This window comes from Pogoniulus pusillus, chromosome 20 (genome assembly GCF_015220805.1).
Source record: "Pogoniulus pusillus isolate bPogPus1 chromosome 20, bPogPus1.pri, whole genome shotgun sequence".
Classification (NCBI taxonomy): domain Eukaryota; kingdom Metazoa; phylum Chordata; class Aves; order Piciformes; family Lybiidae; genus Pogoniulus; species Pogoniulus pusillus.
Genome location: NC_087283.1, coordinates 10,177,299 through 10,196,347, shown reverse-complemented (window position 1 = coordinate 10,196,347; position 19,049 = coordinate 10,177,299). Strand labels below are relative to the sequence as shown.

General features: G+C 47.2%; 1 protein-coding gene across 2 annotated transcripts in view; it reads left to right on the top strand.

Annotated features, from left to right (window-relative positions):
* Nucleotides 1-19,049, top strand: part of GALNS (galactosamine (N-acetyl)-6-sulfatase) — a 62,204-nt gene that overhangs the window by 5,183 nt on the left and 37,972 nt on the right. For both annotated transcript variants that reach the window (XM_064160122.1, XM_064160123.1), the window contains exons 2-9: nt 747-870; nt 2,386-2,460; nt 3,906-4,008; nt 9,278-9,421; nt 11,461-11,527; nt 11,642-11,769; nt 13,418-13,557; nt 14,925-15,028. In XM_064160122.1, coding sequence (XP_064016192.1) covers nt 747-870; nt 2,386-2,460; nt 3,906-4,008; nt 9,278-9,421; nt 11,461-11,527; nt 11,642-11,769; nt 13,418-13,557; nt 14,925-15,028 — 885 coding nt within the window. The remainder of the gene's footprint in view (nt 1-746; nt 871-2,385; nt 2,461-3,905; nt 4,009-9,277; nt 9,422-11,460; nt 11,528-11,641; nt 11,770-13,417; nt 13,558-14,924; nt 15,029-19,049) is intronic.

Here is a 19,049-nt window from a genome sequence, read left to right as displayed (position 1 = left end):
TTAGAAAGGATCTTTCAAGAGCCCAGCCCTCTGTAGTCAGCAGGGACATGTGCGGTGAGAGCAGGCTGCTCAGAGCCCCAGACAACTTGACCTGGAATGGATCCAGGAATGAGGCATCAACCACCTCTCTGGGCAACCCAGGCCAGGGTCTCACAGCCCACAGCAGTAAAAATTTCTTCCTGCTGTCCAGTCTAAATCTTCCTCATTTAGTTCAAAATCGTCAGCCCCTGTCTTGTCACAACAGGACCTGCTAAAAAGCCTATCTCCAGCTTTCTTATCAGCCCCTCTAAGTACTGGAAGGCCACCAGAAGGTCTCCCTGAAGTCATCTCCAGGCTGAGCAGTCTCAACTCTCAGTCTGTCCTCGCACAGAATGGTTCCAGCCCTCTCATCATTGTCGCGGCCTCCTCTTGCCCTGGTCCAATAGGTCCATGTCTCTCCCAAGTGCTGAGGACTACAGAGCTGGACCCAGCACTGCATGTGGGATCTCAGCAGAGTGGAGCAGAGGGGCAGAATGTCCTCCTTCCACCTGCTGCCCACACTGCTGGGGATCAGGCCAGGACCATCTGGTTTCTGGGCTGAGGGTGCCCATTGCCAGTTCATGTCCAACTTTCCACCCCCCCAAAAAGGATGATGAGCACCATGGGAAATAAAGAAACGAAGGGACACAGTTAAAGTGATGTGGACCCAGCAGCATCCTCCTCGTGGAAGAGTTAAAAGTACATCTTGTGGTGTGTTCTTTTTACAGATGGGTTGGGGTGATTTAGGTGCTTTCGGGGAGCCTTCTAAGGAAACTCCTAACCTAGACCAGATGGCTTCCGAAGGGATGCTGTTCTTGGATTTTTATACTGCCAACCCTCTCTGCTCTCCATGTAAGTAAACCTGAGACTGAAGCTAGCATGTAAACATGCCACCTTCTGAGGAGATTGGGACGGTGGCCAGCGTCTGATGTGACCTAGCAACCAAACTAGTGATTACCCTCGGGGCAGAGTTTGGATGTGGTGCGTTGATCTTGCATTTTCCTCTCTATTTATGTTTTGTTTAGAAAAAAACTAGAATCTGCAGCTCATGCAAAGCCCTGGGTTAGTGATCAAATCAGCCCAGCTAAAGGATTTTTCACCTTACAGGCTCGGTCATTATGGGTTTCTCATCTTATTTTGGGATAAACAGCCAAAGCAGTATCTAAATTGTTGCTGAACGCAGCCTGTACATGATTTGTCTGATTCCTTTGGCTTCACTGAGACTCTTGTGTGAGGAATGGCAGCAGATTGTGTCCTGCTTTTGACCCTGGTGACTTGCAGGACTCCTGGGGAAGGGAAGAGAGATAAAAGAAGCATTTGGGTCTGGAAGAGACTGATATTTTTATCCTTGTTGGTTTTATCTTTGTCTGTGTGGGGCTATTTTTTTTTTTCTGATAGCCAAGAACTGAAACAAAAGTGGGGATCAAGAGCTTTTTACTTGGCCTTTCATTTTTTGGCAGTGTACTGATGATGTCCTTGCTCAGAAAAGGCATTTCAGATGTGCTGTCCAGTGGTGGTGCTGCACATACTTCAACTTAAACATCTGTTTAAATGTTCCCTGCTCTTAGGACCTGACTCATACTGGCAAAGCTGGACAGCTTGCTCTTCTCTACTACCTAACTTTTCTTCAGGCAAGCTTTATGATTGGGCTGGAAGATTTTAAAGGTCTTTTCCAACCTAAATGAGTCTATGAAAACATAGATGTAAGCAGTAAATTTTGTGGTTTTGCTTCCTATTATATATATCTACAGGCCTCAAGCTTGGAAGGAAATATTCATGGTCAGGTTGGATGAGACCTTGAGCAACCTGGTCTATGAAAACTTAGCCTTAAATGTTGCAATTTGTGTTTTCATTTCCTCTTACATATGTACAGGCTCCAAGCTTGGGAGGAAATGTTCAAGGCCAGGTTGGATAGGACCTTGAGTGACCTGGTTTAGGAAGAAGTGTCCTTGCCTATGGCAGGGAAGTTGGAACTCAATGATCTGTAAGATCTCTTCCAACCTATTCTGAGATATCCATCAGGTATTCCTTTGAAAAGCCAGCTAGGAGAGCTTCCTTTTCTGCTACTTTGAGTAGAGAAATTAATGGCTCTTCAGCAGGGAGTAGGTTAATAAAGGGACCAAATTTCAGTGGGGGTTGTTCTCAAATAGTGGTAGTGTATCAAAGCCCAGATGTCTCTGTGGCTTGCTGGAGAGAGGGGAATTGCTGCTTGCCCTGATGTGGATGATCTTAGTAGCTGACTGTGGCAAAAGGATATTGCATGCTTCAGTTCATGCACTGTCCTCAGCCTCAGTGCAATAATCTGAGTTAATTTATTAACATCAAGCAGAGAATACCTGCACAATAAACCCTTTCTGTTCTTTGCAGCAAGGGCAGCGCTGTTGACAGGTCGCCTCCCAGTCAGGAATGGTTTTTACACCACGAATGCACACGCCAGAAACGGTACGGGCTTCATCCCTGATTTGCCTTCCTTTCCTGGTTTCCCTCTGTGCTTTGTAGGAAGCTTTGCTTGGAACAAAGGTTTGGCTCAGTGATCTTTCCCTATGGATCTCCCAGAGTGGCACAAAAAGATTACCACGTTAACCGCTGGTAATGAGCGTGAAATTTATTGCTTCCTCCTCATCAAGCAGAAAACCTCCTCAGATTAAAACACCCAAACAAGGCTGGTTGAGCCATTTGCTTCTGCTGGCTGAGAAGTGTTTCCTCTGGGCAGACTAATTGGTGTCTGGTGAAAGAAAGTCACGTGGGGACTGTGTTAACACCCCGAGTAAAGAACAAGCTGCTCGCGGTTTGATTCAGCAGCCAGCTTCCCAACCATTCTAGCCGTGGCTGTTTGATAGCACTGGTGTGCCTGTGGTGCCTCCAGGGAAGATTATCAACTCATAACATCCTTGGGTTGGCTTCTGCTCCTGTGATCACTTCCAGAGTGACAAGTACCACTCACTTGGCAAGCAATCACCAGCTCCATCCTGATTCGTCCTGTGTGTCAGCAAGTGTGTGGCTACCTCCATCTTCACCAAAGTCATATCTCAAATTCCCAAGGGCTAGAGAACTGTGAACTGCAGGAGCCACATTCCAGAATCCCAGTGGGGGTTGGAAGGGACCTCTGGAGATCATCTAGTCCAACTGCCCTCCTGAAGCAGGGTCACCCACAGCAGGTTGCCCAGGATCACAATGTGCAGGTGGGTTTGGAATCTCTCCTGAGAAGGAGGCTCCACAACCTCTCTGGGCAACCTGCTCCAGTGCTCCAGCACCCTCACAGCAAAGAAGTTTCTCTTTCTGTTCAAGATGGAACCTCTGGGATTTCAGTTTTTGCCTCTTGCCCACTGTCCTGTTGCTGGGCACCTGTGAGAAGAGCCCAGCCCCCTACCCTTTATGTCTTGCTGGGCATTGAGAAGATCACCTCTGACTGCTCTTCTGCAGGCTAAACAGCCCCAGGACTCTCAGTCTTTCCATGTCACATAGAGATAAAATTTCTTTCAGCTCTTGCAATCTAAGCAAGTTTACCAATCATTTGATTAAAAAAAGGAAGCCTTTATTTTAGGAAATGTAAAGTAAACTTTGGAGAGCAAACCCAACTCCTGTGCATTCCTAAAGCACTTGCTGTCTTTATGACCCCTTTCTCAAGAGTCTTCCCTTCATTATGTGATGGCAATCTCTTTATTACTGTCTCAAGGAGGTTGAGATCTCCCTTTGACCTCTCTGAATCAACTTATTCTCATCATCTTGTGGCCTGGGAGGGCTTCCAAGGAGTGATGTTGCTGGAACTTGAATCTGACTGCTATTTCTGAGCCAGTAGCAGTTGGGTTACTACTAATGAGTAGCCACGAGCTGTTTCCTTTAGTATTTGTAAGAGTCAGAAAGGCTTTTCTGTTTGTTTTGTGCAGCATACACGCCACAGGATATAGTAGGAGGTATCCCAGATTCTGAATTGCTGCTTCCAGAGCTGCTGAAGAAAGCTGGCTACGTCAGCAAGATCGTTGGCAAATGGTAAGCTTATTTTAAGATCTCTTGCTTTGAGATTCCAGTGTGTCTGTGAGTGTTTGTTGTGGAGGAGCAGCAGAACAGCCAGAACTGCAGGGGAAAAAAACCCCAACGTGTTTGGAGCTCAGATGTCTGACTTGTGAAATCTGTGATGGATCTTCCCCTCCTGCTGTGAAGAGTGTCTGAATTGAGTGTTGCCACTACAAGTACAAACATCTATCTTCGTACAAAGAGCTGAAGGAGGTTTTGTGTGTCCAGAGAAGGGCAGTGAAGCTTGTGAAGGGTCTAGAGCACAAGTCTTGTGAGGAACAGCTGAGGGAAGTGAGGTTGTTCAGCCTGGAGAAAAGGAGGCTGAGGAGAGAGCTCCTAGCTTTCTACAACTCCCTGAAATGAGGTTGGAGCCAGGTGGGAGTTGGTCTCTTCTCCCAAGTAACCAGTGATAGGAGAGCAAACAGCCTCAGGATGCACCAGGAGAGGTTTAGATTGGGCATGAGGAAGTTTTCCCTACTGTTCTGATGGAACTTCCTGGGTTCCAGTTTATGCCTGTTGCTGGGCACCACTGACAAGAGTGTGGCCCCATCCTTTTGCCTCTTGCCCTTTGTCCCTTGCTGAGCATTGACCAGATCCCCTCTCAGGGTAGTCTTCAGGCTGGACAGCCCCATGTCTCTCAGCCTTTCCTCCTCACAGAGATGCTCCATTCCCCTTCGTGCCTTTGTAGCCTCCACTGGACTCTCTCCAGTAGTTCTCTGTCTCTCTTGAGCTGAGAAGCCCAGAACTCAATGCAGTACTTCATGTTGTCTTCACTAGAACAGTGTGGCAGGAGATCATAGAATCAACCAGGTTGGAAGAGACCTCCAAGATCATCCAGTCCAACCTATCACCAAGACCCATCCAGTCAACTAGACCATGGCACTGAGTGCCTCATCCAGTCTTTTCTTGAAGACCTCCAGGGACAGTGCCTCCACCACCTCCCTGATCCTCCCTTGACCTGCTGGCCACACTCTTCTTCATGCACCCCAGGAGAGCATTGACCTTCTTGGCCACCTGTGGGCTGTAATAGAGTTCGGGACATCTCAGAAGAGTGGATTCCCAGTTTGCAGCAGAGTTGTAATGTATAAATAGCAACTTCAAAACTACAGAGAGATCAGAGGAGCACTGCTTGATTAGTAGAGTCCTTGTTAACGAAGAGACTTCAGACAGGAGTAGTGCAGGGGGGGGTGCTGTTTAGGAAAGTAAAGGGATATAATTGATTTAGCAGTTTTGTTAATGAGTTAGAGAGGGGTGAGTTTGACTTGCAGTCAGCTTGACTGGTGCTGCTGAAATTGGAAAGCAAACAGACTACCCTGAGACAGGGAATTATTTATTCCCACCAATCCCAGCAGCAGAGTGCCCGTGAAGAATCGGCTCAGTGGGCTGAAGGCAATAAGATGCAGTTCAGTGCTAATAAATGTAAATTCATACACCCAGGGAAAAAGGAGTAAGGCAAATACAGATTGGTTCCAGGCAGTTGTGTGGAAACCAGCAGAGCTGGAAGGACCTGCAGCTGCTGGCAAAAGGCACAGTTGGTCTGAATGTGCAGAGCACTTTGTTCACCTAAGAAGGTTATCCCAAACAGGAGCAGGGAGTGATGCTGTACAGCAGCAGCCTTTGGCATTGGTGTACACCTTCTGCTTCCTGGAGAGGTGCAAAGAAATGCACAGTGCAGGAGTTAAAAGATGTAGAGGTGTAGTGCTGAGGGATGTAGTTTAGCACCAGACTTGGTAGAGTTAGAGTGGTTGGATGTGATCTTAAAGGTCTTTGAGCAAAATCATTCTATGATCCTCTACCCTACTCTGCTGAGACCCCATCTGCAGTGCTGGGGCCAGCTCTGGAGTCCTCAGCACAGGAGAGACATGGACCTGTTGGAGTGGGGCCAGAGAAGGCTGCAATACTGGTGGGAGAGCTGGAAGCTCTCTGCTGTGAGGCCAGGCTGAAAAGGTTGGGGTTGTTCATCCTGGAGAAGAGAAGGCTTCAGGCAGACCTTCTGGTCTCAGAATCACAGAACTTTAGAGGGTGGAAGGGAGCTCCAGAGATAATTGAGTCCAATTCCCCTGTCAAAGCATGATCACCTAGGGTAGTCTACACAGAGGTGCAACTAGGTGGGTTTTGAAAGTCTCCAGAGAAGGAGATTCCACAACTTCTCTGGGCAGCCTGTTCCAGTGATCCATCATCCTCACTGTAAAGAAGTTTCCCTTCATGTTTCCTCCTCAAGTGCTTTCTGAGTCACCCCCCTTGCAAGGGTGACTCAGAAAGCTGGGGACAGACTTTTGAGCAGGACCTATTGTGAGAGAGTGATTTGCAATTGGAATGGGCTGCCCAGGGAGGTGGTGGAGTCACCAACCCTGGAGGTGTTCAAGAAAAGACTGGATGGGGAACTTAGTGCCATGGTCTAGTTGACTGGGTAGGGCTGAATGCTAGGTTGGACTGAATGATCTTGGAGGTTTTTTCCAACCTGGTTGATTCTATGACAAGGAAGGAGGTGATGATTTGCAACTAAAAGAAGGGGATTTAGACTGGATAGAAGAAAGAAATTTTATTCTGCTGAGGGTGGTGAGACCCTGGCCCAGGTTTCCCAGAGAGATGGCAGATGCCTCATCACTGGAACCATTCCAGGTCAAGTTTTTAGGAGCTCTGAGCAACCTGCTCTAGTTGCTGACGTCCCTGCTGACTGCAGAGTGTGTTGCACTAGATGAACTTTAAAGGTTCCTTCCAACCCAAGCCAGTCTGTGATTCCCTAATCCCAGCTGTTGTGGTTAGAGGGTTTCCAGGCTATCCCACGTGTAGAATTGTAGTGTTTTTAGAAGTCTTTTAAAGTTTTCCAGCAGATTTTTCTATCTTTTCACCATCTCTTCAAAAAAACTCTGTAGGGTGTCCTGTGACAGTGAGTTGCACAGATTCATTGTGTGTTTGCCAGTCATGTATTTTCCCTGACCACATTAGGATCTCCAGCCTTTCACTAAAGCTCCACATTTTCTTTTGTGTTGTGAAAGGGAGAGAACAATCTGCATCTGAATAATTATTTGATAAGAGGGAGAGAATAATCTACATCTCAGTAATTATTTGATACCATTCTTGAGTCTCTCCCTCTGTAAGTTCTCTTAGGACTTTCTTAAAATTAAAGATTGTTATTTTTCGTGTTCCCTGTTGTAGAAACAGCCAGGAATAGATTTGGGAAAAGGAAAGGATAGAATCAGACTTGCAGGTCAGCCTTGCAGTTAAAGTTACATCACCAGGATGTGATCAGAGCAAGTGTGATGATTATTCTCTATTGAAAGTCATTTTGGAAGGGCTCAGCATCACCCTGGGGATCACTGTACTTCACATGGTGCATTAGGGAGCTGGGGTTGTTCAGCCTGGAGAGCAGGGGGCTCTGGGGAGGCCTGATGACAGCCTTCTGGTGCCTGGAGGGGGTCTGTAGGAGGGATGGAGGGGTACTCTTTGCACAGGCTTATCCATGGCAGGGTAGGGTTAGAATTAAATGATCTTTGGGATCCATTCCAACCCAAACCATCCTATGATTTAATACCCTGCAGATGATTGGTAGGAGCTGGTTCTGCTGGCATTCCCTCGGGATAACTGCAGCCCTCTGGATCAGTGGGGAGACCTAATAATGACATTCCAGTACCTGAGGGCCTGTGGGAGAGATGGAGAGAGACTGTTTGCAAGGGCCTGTAGTGATAGGATGAGGGCTTGAAATTAGAGAGGGGTGGATATAGATTGGATATTAGGAACAAGTTCTTCACCATAGGGGTGGTAGAACACTGGGGTGGGTTGAGGCCCCATCCTTAGAGGTGTTCAAGGTCAGGCTTAATGGGACCTGGTGGAGGATGTCCCTGCTGACTGTGGGAGGGTTGGGCTGGATGACCTTTGGAGGTACCTTTCAACCCAAACCATTCTATGCTTATGTTCAGAAACCAGGCAGAAGGTGATGGCACAACTGGACAGGTTGCAGATGCAGGCTTGTGAGTGAAAGCTGTTGTGATTAAATAAGCATTTAGCTACAAAGATCCCCTTTAGACACTGAGCTTCTGCATCTTGAAGAACATATATATGAAAGAAATGTAGCATTTGCAGTAGAGAAGTTGTAGATTTAAGAGGAGCTTCATCTTGGAGTTAAGGATGGAGGATTTTCAAGTAGAATGGAGTTGTCATCAGGAGTAGCTAAACGTGGTTTATGTTCATGTGTGCATGTGAATAACTCATTTACATTCAGGTCTCTCTCTCCTATTCTAGCAACATGAATGCTTCATAAAGGGGATGCAGATAAAATGGTGCATTTTGTGAGCTTTATGTTGTCTTCTTGCAGCTTAGTGATATAAAAGTGATTTGTCACAGGTTAGAATCCTTAGCCGAAACATCATCATGTTTTATGAAGTGATTTTCCCCCTGTACTGGGCACTGGCAAGGCCACATCTCCAATGCTGGGTTCAGTTTGGGGCCATTCAGTCCAGGAAGGACATTTGAGATGCTGGAGCACATTCAGTAAAGGGCATCAAAGCTGGTGAAGGGTCTGGAGAACAGGTCTTGTGGAAAGCAGCTGAGGAAACTGGGGTTGCTCAGCCTGGAGTAAAGGAGGCTGAGGGAAGACCTTTTGGCTGTCTACAGCTGCCTGAAAGGAGGATGGAGCCAGGTGGGCAGTTGTCTCTTTTCCCAAAGAACAAGTGACAGGACACTAGGAAAGGGCCTCGAGTTGCCCCAGGGGAATTTTAGATTAGACATGAAGAACAATTTATTCCTTTTGGGGGGTGTCAATGCATGGACCAGACTACCCTGGGCAGTGGTGGAGTCCCCATCCCTGGAAGGGTTTCAAAGCCATGGAGTTGTGGTGCTGAGGGACACAGTTTAGCAGTGACCTGGCAGTGCTGGGTTAATGATCTCAGAGGTCTCTTTCAACCTTCATGAGTCTAGGATTTTGTGCACCATCACAGTGACTTTGGGCAGTGTAGTCCCTCAGCAGAGACCACTGAGATGAGAGAAGACACCACCAGAAGGAAATAATGGAGAACAAAGGTTGGGCAGTAAACTGGGATGTGTGTGAGAGCTGGAGTGAGGCTGCATGGCTGCACTTGCCCCAAGCCTGAGAGCATGGAATCAAGGCTCTGCAGTCTTTATTTGATTAAAATGCCTGAAGTGTCTCTTCTTAGGCAGAGCTTGTTTTCTCACATGCCATTCTGATGAGATGATTATTTGCTTCTTTGCAATAGAATTTAAACTCATCTGTTTCTTCTGTCTCTAGGCATCTGGGTCACAGGCCCCAGTTCCACCCCCTGAAGCATGGGTTTGATGAATGGTTTGGATCCCCAAACTGCCACTTTGGACCTTACAATAACAAAGAACTCCCCAATATCCCTGTGTACAGGGACTGGGAGATGATTGGCAGGTAACTCAGCTGCTGGCTTGGTAATGTCTTTTTTTCTGCTGTCCCTGCTGGTGTTCCAGTGCTGGAAGGTGTCTCTGCATATCAAAGCAATTTCAGTGAGAAGGGGTTGGCAAAAGCAGCTGCAGAATCAGAGTTACACTCTTAGTTGGATGGGCAGATCTGCAGGTGCTTCACCCAGTAGAGAGGACCTTTACAGTCTGTCAAGGACTGGGACTATCCTGCCTTACATATGAACTGAAAGCCTGACTAGAATCACAGACTAGAGGATGGAAAAGACCTCTAAGACCATCAAGTCCAACCGTCAACCCAACCCCACCACGTCCCCTAAACCATGTCCCTCAGCACCACACCTACATGGCTTTGAAACCCCTCTAGGGATGGTGATTCCACCTGCTCCCTGAGCAGCCTGTCCCAATCCCTCACCACTTTCCTAGGAAATAAATTTTTCCCAACATCCAACCCAAACCTCCCCTAGTACAACTTGAGGCCATTTCCTCTTGTTCTATCACTTCTTCCTTGGGAGAAGAGACCAATACTCACCTGGCTCCAACCTCCTTTCAGGGAGTTGTATAGAGTCAGAAGGCCTCTCCTCAGCCTCCTTTTGTCCTCGATGAACAAGCCCAGCTTCCTCAGCTGCTCCTCATGAAGAGGGACTACAGAGTGCCCTAGAGCAGCCTGGCCAGAGAGGTTGTGAAGTCTCCTCTTCTGGAGAGATTCCAAACCCACCTGGACATTGCAATCCTGGGCAGCCTGCTGTGGGTGACCCTGCTTTAGGCAGGGGGTTGGACTTAGATGATCTCCAGAGGTCCCTCCCAACCCCCAGCACACTGGGATTTATGGGTTCCGTAGCTGCCTTCCAGAGATATTTGCTTTTCTCATTGCACCCTGAAGACTTCCTGTGGTGATTTCACTACTTCTCTTGGAAGCTAGTTCCATTCTGTACTGAAAGACTGTTCTATTCCTTCTCTTCCTGTTTGGAATAACCTTTTGTCTGTTTGCATAACACTGGTCCATGCTCCAAGCCTGCCGTCAGTCTCCGCCATTCCTGTCTTTCAATCTTCTTTCACTCATTCTCCTGAGGATTGCTCTCTTCCCTCCTTTACTGAATTGGTGGCTAAGGATACTTCTAATGTGAAGTTTCCAAACCAGCCTGGTTTGGTTCCAGGACTATGTCTCACTGGGTGTTGTTGTGTTCTTGTGACAGTTTTACTCACATTTCAAGTGGCTCTCTTGAGAGCTACCTCATCTATTTCATTTCACTCCACTCCAAGAAAGACACTGAGGTGCTGGAGCATGTCCAGGGAAGGGCAACAAAGCTGGTGAAGGGTCTAGAGCATGGGTCTTGTGAGGAGCAGCTAAGGGAACTGGGTTGCTCAACAAAAAAGCTGAGGGGAGATCTTGTGGCTATCTACAACTCCCTGAAAGGAAACTTGAAGCCAGGTAGGGGTTAGTCACTTCTCACCAGGAACAAGCAACAGGATAAGAGAAAATTACCTCAAGTTGCAGCAGGGGAGGTTTAGGTTGGACATGAGGAACAATTTCTTCCCCTTGAGGGTTGTCAAGGCCTTGGAAAAGGCTGCTCAGGGCAGTGGTGGAGTCCCTAACCCTCCAGAGGCTTCAAAGTCATGTAGGTGTGGTGTTGAGGGACGTGGCTTAGTGGTGACCTGGCTGTGCTGGTTAACAGATGGGCTTCATAATCTGACAGGTTTCTGTTATGATTCTCTGAAGGGATAATGATGTGAGATCTGTAAGCATCCTACTCTTGGTCTAATAGCTTCACAGTGAAAAGTCAGGGGCTTAGGATTCTCCAAAACTCACAGTTGTCTTTTATTTTGATCTTGTTGTTCCATTGATTTCTCCAACCAGATAAAAAAGAAGTTATGGTGACATTCTTTTTAATATCTGAAGAGAATTTGCAGAGTAGCAGCTGCAACCTGTTTGCCACCTGCTTAGAGAGGACAGAATGGAGGGGGAAGGAAAAAAAAAACTTTCAATGTTGTGCATTTGTTAGGATTGATTTTGTTTCTCTCCACTGTAAGATACTATGAAGATTTCAGGATTGATCTGAAGACAGGTGAAGCCAACTTGACTCAGATCTACCTGCAGGTACTGTCTCTATTAATAGCAGTTTCTAAACCACAGTGACTTTGTGCTGCTTTTGGAGAGATTCAGATGGCAGAGGATGGTTCTGTTAAATGCCTTTTTTCTTGTTGTTTACAGGAAGCTCTTGATTTCATTAGCAAGCAGCAGGCCAGCCAGCAGCCTTTCTTTTTATACTGGGCAATTGATGCTACCCACGCTCCTGTTTATGCCTCCAAACAGTTCCTGGGCACCAGTCAGAGAGGACTGTAAGTCTTGTGTTTGTGGCATTGCTTTTATTGTCTTCTTTTAATGAATACTTCATGCTGCAGAAACAGAAAAGCTAAGCACTCTTTATAGATCCAAGTATATGGATCAGTTCTCCAAGATGTGGGTGTGCAAGCCTACTGCTGATATGGAGGTAAGAGGAGGGGCAGACAACTCATCAGGCTGTGCTACCATCCAGTGAGAGTTGGACAAAGGGAAACATAATGATGTTCAGCAAGAGCAAGTGTAAGGTCCTGCACCTGGGGAGAAAAACCCCCCTGTACCAGTACAGGTGAGGGATGGATCTGCTGGAAAGCAGCTCTGAGAAGAAGGACCTGGGATTGCTGGTGAAAAACAAATTGTCCATGAGCCAGCAATGTGCCCTCATGGCCAAGAAGGCAAATGGTCTCCTGGGATGCATGAAGAAGAGCGTGAACAGATTGAGGGAGGTTCCCCTCCCTCTCTAGTCTGACTCAAGGAGGTCTCAGTTGGAGTGTTGGATCCCATTCTGGATTCCCTAGTTCACGAGAGGCAGGGAACTACCGGAGGGAGTTCGGTGGAAGCCATGAGTGCATTTTTGCACCTCTCTGAGGAGGAAAGGGTGAGAGATATCAATCTGCTGAGCCTGAAGAAGAGCAGCCTGAGAGGGGATCCTCTTGATGATCATGAAGAGCTAAAGTATGGGGAAGTAGAAGATAGGGCCAGACTCCTCCCTGTGGTGCCCAGTTAACAGGAGAAGGGGCAGTGGGCACAATCTGGAACCCAGGAGGTTCCACCTGAGCAAGGGGAGAAACTTCTTTGCTGCAAGGGCTCTGGAGCCCTGGAGCAGGCTGCCCAAAGAGGTTGTGGAGTCCCCTTGTCTGCAGAAGATTCCAAGGCCACCTGGACATTGTGATCCTGGTCAACCTGCTGGGGATGACCCTGCTTTAGCAGGAGGGTTGGATTGGATGATCTCCAGAGATCCCTTCCAACCCCCACCAGTGCTGAAGTGCATCAGTTAGTGAAGTATCCTTTTGGATTGTGCTGTAATACCTTTGCTGTAACCTGAAATGAAGCTCGTGTGACTAAAATAGGGAAGAAGGGAGAGTCTAAGCTCCTTTGCCAGTTGTGTGAGTAATGACTGTGTGACACAGATGATTTTTTGGAAGCCTTTTGTATGATTTGTTCCTCTTTCAAAAGCTTCTGAATCAAAGCAGCAAGTAGAAAAGCAAGAGAGGCCCACGAATTACAGGAGACAAAGAGCTCTGTAGATACTGGGAACTTTGCTTCAGAGAGCACAGCTTCAAACCAGCACCCATAAGCACAACCAGGTTATTAGCTTCAAGTCTGTGGCCAAGTGGCTTTGGCTACATTTGAGAACTTTATGGCTAAATTAGTGTTAATGGATGGTCCCTGGCCAAGAGTGGCTCAGTCTGAGCAAATTCTGACTCAACACCCAAGGGAGAGGTTACTCTCTGCAGGTAGGAAACGTGGCTTTGGCAGCGAGAGCGGAAAACTTTATTACCTGTTGTGTAAGGGGAGAATTTCTGCTGCACAGGTACAAAATTCACCCACTAAAAGCTTCGTGGTGGCCAGTTGCAGTGCATTCTGCTCTCTGCCACTGCAGTTTTTGCTGCTTTTAAAAACGTTTTGCATCTGCTTTTGCCTCAGCTATGGGGACGCCGTGCGAGAAATCGATGATAGCGTGGGGAAGATCCTGAAACACCTTCAGAAGCTGGGCATCAGTGAGAACACTTTTGTGTTCTTCACCTCTGACAATGGGGCTGCTCTCATTTCTGCTCCAAAGCAAGGTGAGTCCCAGGTGAACAAACCTGGGCTGGGGTTGTGAAATCAAGGCTTAAATCTCTATCTGAAGGGGAAGGAAATCTGTACCTGGCGTTTTCTTGCTTGCAGTTAGGAGATGCCTCAATGCAGACCATTTCTGTTTGGTGGTAGCTTCTGTTCATTACTTCTGGTCAGGGAAGTATTCTTGGTTAGGTGGACTTTTTTGGCCTGACTCAGTGTGGCTGCTCACCTGCTTCTGTTTCCACTTTGTGTTCTATTGTCAGGGTGAATATCTTTTATTTAAGACCGAGCACAGTAACTTAGTAGAGTGTTTACTCTCCATCTGCCAAATATTTGAGCTTTCTGAGTAATCACAAGGAGTCTGAGTTCCTCCTTCAGCTCTCATGAACAATAGCAAGAAGAAAAAGTATTTTTGTTACTTCACAACTTTTCTTTTGTTGAAATGTTCATTTCTCTCTGACAGAGTCATTGCAGATTGATTTTTCTAACCCTTTCTCCTCTGTTTGGAGGCAGGCTGTCTCGTGGTTAGAGGGCCACAGAGCAGGGAGCATCCTGAGTTGTGATTTCAGCTGAACCACTGTGTTTGACTTTGTGACCTGACAGCAGTCACAAGACCTCCCTGTTTGTTCTTCCAGCCAGCTTAGCTACAAGGCTGGGTTAAAAACCTCAGACCTTCTTGCACAGCACTTGCTGTCTCAGAGCGAACAGGTCAGGCAATGCATGATGAGGTCTCTCACTGTTGTCAGTGCATCTAGCACTGCTCTGGTACTTTAAAAGGATTATGAAAAAATAACGGTTTCTGCCTGAAAGCATCAAATTTCCTTCAGTTGCAAACAGCAGTTAACATCCTTAGAGGGAAGGAAAATGCCAGTGAAGCATTTTCTGCTTGTTTGGGGGGTTTTTTCACTTTGGTTGACAGAAAGTTGTGTTTAACTGTCACTTGCTCCTTGCACTGAAAGAGTCCAAAATATCAATCAGAAGGGGGTATAAAAAACCCCAAAACACAACAAACCAACCCCCCCTTAAACAAAACTACTCTGAATGTGTTATTGGAAGAAGCATCTGTGCAGAAATGAAGAATCATTTGAAAGCAGCCTAAAAATGCCCTAGTTAACAAAATCCCTTTAAAATAGGAGGAGGAAGAAATTCTTCCCCATGAGGGTGGAGAGGCACTGAAACAGATTGCTCAGAGAAGCTATGGAGGCTCTAAGCCTGGCAGTGTTCAAAGCCAGGTTGAGTGGGGCCTTGAGCAAGCTACTCTAGCAGGAGGTGTCCTTGCCCATGGCAGGGGATTGGAACACGGTGATCTTTAAAGTCCCTTTCAACCAAGCCCATTCTATGATGTCTTTTATGGCTTCTCTCCTCTCCCTAGGAGGAAGCAATGGTCCTTTTCTGTGTGGCAAAGAAACCACCTTTGAAGGTGGCATGAGAGAGCCAGCTATTGCTTGGTGGCCTGGACATATACCTGCAGGAGGGGTGAGTAGCTGCTTGAAACAGTTCCAATAACTCTGAAGTGAGTGGAGTGGTTCTTGCTAGCTTCAGTGAGCTTTATAGGAGGCTTTTAACATGCCCAGTGTGTCAATCTGGATGCTTGTCTGGGTGAGGAGCTGAATTCTGTCCCTGGAGAACAATGCCATTGCTGTTTCTTACTGCAGGTCTGCATCTAGAGTGTCTGTGATCAACACTGTGTGAGCAGCAAGCAGTGTGGTCTGTCTTCCTGCTGTCTTTACACCCTCAGCTCTTTCAGATCACAGTACCTTCAGTGGGTTGTGTGTTTAAATGGAGGCACAAAGGCATATCACTGATGTGTGTCCCAGTTGGGAACAGGAGTGTGCTGCTCTCACACCCCCCTCTGTGCCCTGAAGCATTGAGTTGTTTGACCCTCACAGCTCTCACTTTGGTGTTTGATGGAAGTTCCACTCAAGGAGGTCTAGATACCAGCCTATTGCTCTTTCCTGCCTCTATGCAGACCCAAGATATGATCACTTCAAAATAACCCTCCAGTGTCACTCCCAGCCCCTTTTGTCCCAGCTCTCATTAAAGAAGGATGCAATCAATTCTTCTGCAGGCAGGGTTCACAGTAAATAATACCAACTCCCTCTCTTGTGTGAGCATCTCACATCCCTGAAGAAAGCAATACTTCATTAACTGGGCACTGTGCTTAAGAGAGCAAACTCTTCATAAATAAAACATTTCTCCAAGTTCCATTCCTTTTGGTGCTCTAATTGAGTCAGGATAATGATAATTTATCATTCCCATTGAGTTAGCCACCAGCTCACTTAGATCTGCAACTGAGGGCAGGGGTAGAGTTTAATTTCTTCACTTTCCACAAAACCTATGAGAGATGGTTTATGATTTCTTTAATTTGAAGTGAAAACAGTCTTCTTTTTTTTTTATCTCTCTGTTGTTTAAATTTAAACCTTTCCATGAAGCCTTTACAAGCCAAGTACAACAGCCCTGGGCTAACATTTGGGAACATGGAACTGAAGCTGTTTTGTTTTCTGTGTCCAAACTAAATAATGTGCTAAAAGTAAACATGCATTAAAAATGGGGACAAGTCAATACCAAATTTAAACATTCTTTCCATTGTAGTAACTCTGAGGATAATTAAGTCCATGACTAGAGAAATCATTGTGCCACTTTCCTAGCTGGGTCTGGCTGCTGCCTCTCTCACAGGTAGTCCTTTGCATGTAGAGCAGTGGTGAAGCTGTGTGGTGCAAAGTGTTCTTGGTAGCCTGGTGTGGTGCATGGGCTTCCTGCTTGAGGCTGCAGCTGGAGCTGTTGTTTGGATCTCTGTGAGCAGTGGTTTCAGTACAGAGGCCTGCTTGCAGAGATGGGTGGGCTGACCAGCACCATGCTCTCATGAACCCAGGCGCACTTAGCAAGCTGCATAAGGCTTACTGAGGCATGTATATGCCCCCCATATTCCCTCCTCCACCACTGCTGGTATCATCCTTGGCACTTAAGCCCATGCTTAACCTTAAATCCTTCCTATCCTGGGCTCCAGTTCCCAATGCTGCTGGCCAAATGTCTGCATGCGCAGGTGTTACACTCCAGATCTCCTCTGGCCTCCACTTGGACACCTGGAGAAGCCTGTTTTGTCCCCAGATTGTGCTGCTTTGTTCCGTATTGGCCCCCCTATATGATGCTACTGATCTCTAAACATGTGCTGGATATTTATATGTCTTTTCTGCTTGTGTTCTTGCCATCGAGGCTCCAGTTCTGGTACCCACAGCAGCACTGGCCACAGGTGAGAGGTTGGGCATCGCTTCTGTATGATACAGCTCACGCTAGGTCCCTCTCTAGGCAGCTGTTGCTTCCTCACTGGCATGGCAGGTGAAGAGACACATGTTTGCTGGTGTGTTTTTTGGCTGCTTTTCTCTCTGATACAGTCTGTTGCTTCAACATCATTTGACTGTGAGTTCAAATGGGTCAGCCCAAGTTCTGTGAAGTCCAAGAATAAGATGCAGGAAAACTGCTTCAAAGGCTCTCAGTCCTCTTTCTTTTCAAAAGAGTGGAAGGAAACAAAGACTTGAGAGCCTCAAACCGAGGGGAAGCAAGGAGCTTCCCAGGAGTGCCAAATGCAAAGCTGAAGGGTCAGCTCCTCCTTTCTGTGCTGGACTTGCTCCAACTGCAGTGGTTGTTCCTTTGCAGCTGAGGATGTTTTGAGGAGCAGGCAGAGGGCCAGCGACCAACTACAGCCAAAGAAAGAGGGCTTGTGTCTGTGTGCGGCGAGATCCAGTGACTGGGTGGGAGGCTCATTCTGCTGATGGGATCTGGCAGTATTTTAATCACAGAACCATAGAATCTGGTTGGGGGTTGGAAGGGGATCATCATGTCCAACTCTCCTGCTAAAGCAGGGTCACCCACAGCAGTTTGCCCAGGGTCACAATGTCCAGGTGGGTTTGGAATCTCTCTAGAAGAGAGATTACTCTCTGGGTAACCTGCTCCAGGACTCCAGCACCCTCACACCAAAGAAGTTTCTCTTTCTGTTCAGATGGAGCCTCCTGGCTTTCACTTTGTACCCAGTGCCCATTTTCCTGTTGCTGGGCACTGCTGAGAAGAGTCTGACCCCATTTTCTTGCCCCCCAGCCTTTAGCTCTTGCTGAGCATTGATCAGATCCCCTCTCAGTGTGTTCTCCTCCAGACTAAGCAGCTCCAGGGCTCTCAGTCTTTCCTCCTCACAGAGATTCTCCAATCTCCTCAGCATCTTTGTAGCCTCCACTTGACTCTTTCCAGTAGTTCCCTGTCTCTCTTGGACTGGGGAGTCCAGAACTGGCCACAATGCTCCAAATGTGTCCTCACTAGGGCAGAGTGGAGAGGAGGGAGAACCTCCTTTGACCTTGTGAATGCACCCCATAAGACCCCATGTCCTTCTTGCCCATGAGGGCACATTGCTGGCTGACAAGGAGCTTCTTGTCTATCGGTGCTCCCAGGTCCTTCTCCTCAGAGCTGCTTTCCAGCAGCACATCAGCCCCTGATAGGTCCCAGTGCAGGGAGTTATTTCTCCCCAGGTGCAGGACCCTGCGCTTGCCCTGGTTGAGCTTCATGAGGTTCCTTTGTGCCTGGTTCTGCAGCCTGAGCAGGTTGGAGACATGATAGATGGGAGTGGTCCCGGGGTGACATTTCTGTTGCGGGTGCATTGGTTTGCTGAAGGAAAGGAGAACCTTTTTATTTCAGCACAAGAAGTTAGGGGACAGGATGGTGAATGCTTGACAGGCTGTTGATGGAGGTTAGGATAATTGGCGCAGTTGGCTGATTTGCAAGTTATTTTTGGGGAAAGGGATGCCTCAGGAGCGTGTGTTGCTCTTGGCATCAACATCCAGTTAATTCTCCTCTCCCATCAGGAATATTTATTCACACACAAACAGCTTCTCTGCACTTTCCTCCTCAGCTACGTTTTCCAGGTGAATTCACAACAAATCAGCATTTCAACATTCCCCACACCGCAGCTGCCTTCTGGAAGGATCCAGCTGGTTAAAAGCAAAGCAAAAAACCCCACCAAACCCCAAACCAAGCAACTAAGCAGCATATTCTGTTGGTATTTGAATCCTCCTCCTCCTCCCCTTCCTCTCTCGTGCCTGCTTCCTGAAGGAGAAAAGAACATATCAACCCAAAGACAGCATTGCAACCTTTTCTTCGCTATCTCCCAGGGGGCGCAAATTGAAATTGAATTAGACAGGGATATCAGGTCTGCTGGCTGTGATAACTCTAAAAGGATTTTATTTAAAAACACCCTGACATTTGTTTCTTTTTCCCACCACCACCACCACACACACACACACTTCCCTCACCACCCCCCCCCCCCCCAGTTTCAAATATTTAGCTTCCCTCTTTTTCCATTCCTGGCAGGGGCGACTTTATTAATTGTCGCCTTTGATTCCCAGTTAAAGCTTGAAAGAGCTGATAACAGCGGCGGTGACGATTTCTTCCAGCAACGTGGCCCACAGCAAAAGGATTTCATTTTCTTAAAGACATTATGTGTATACTGAGAGTT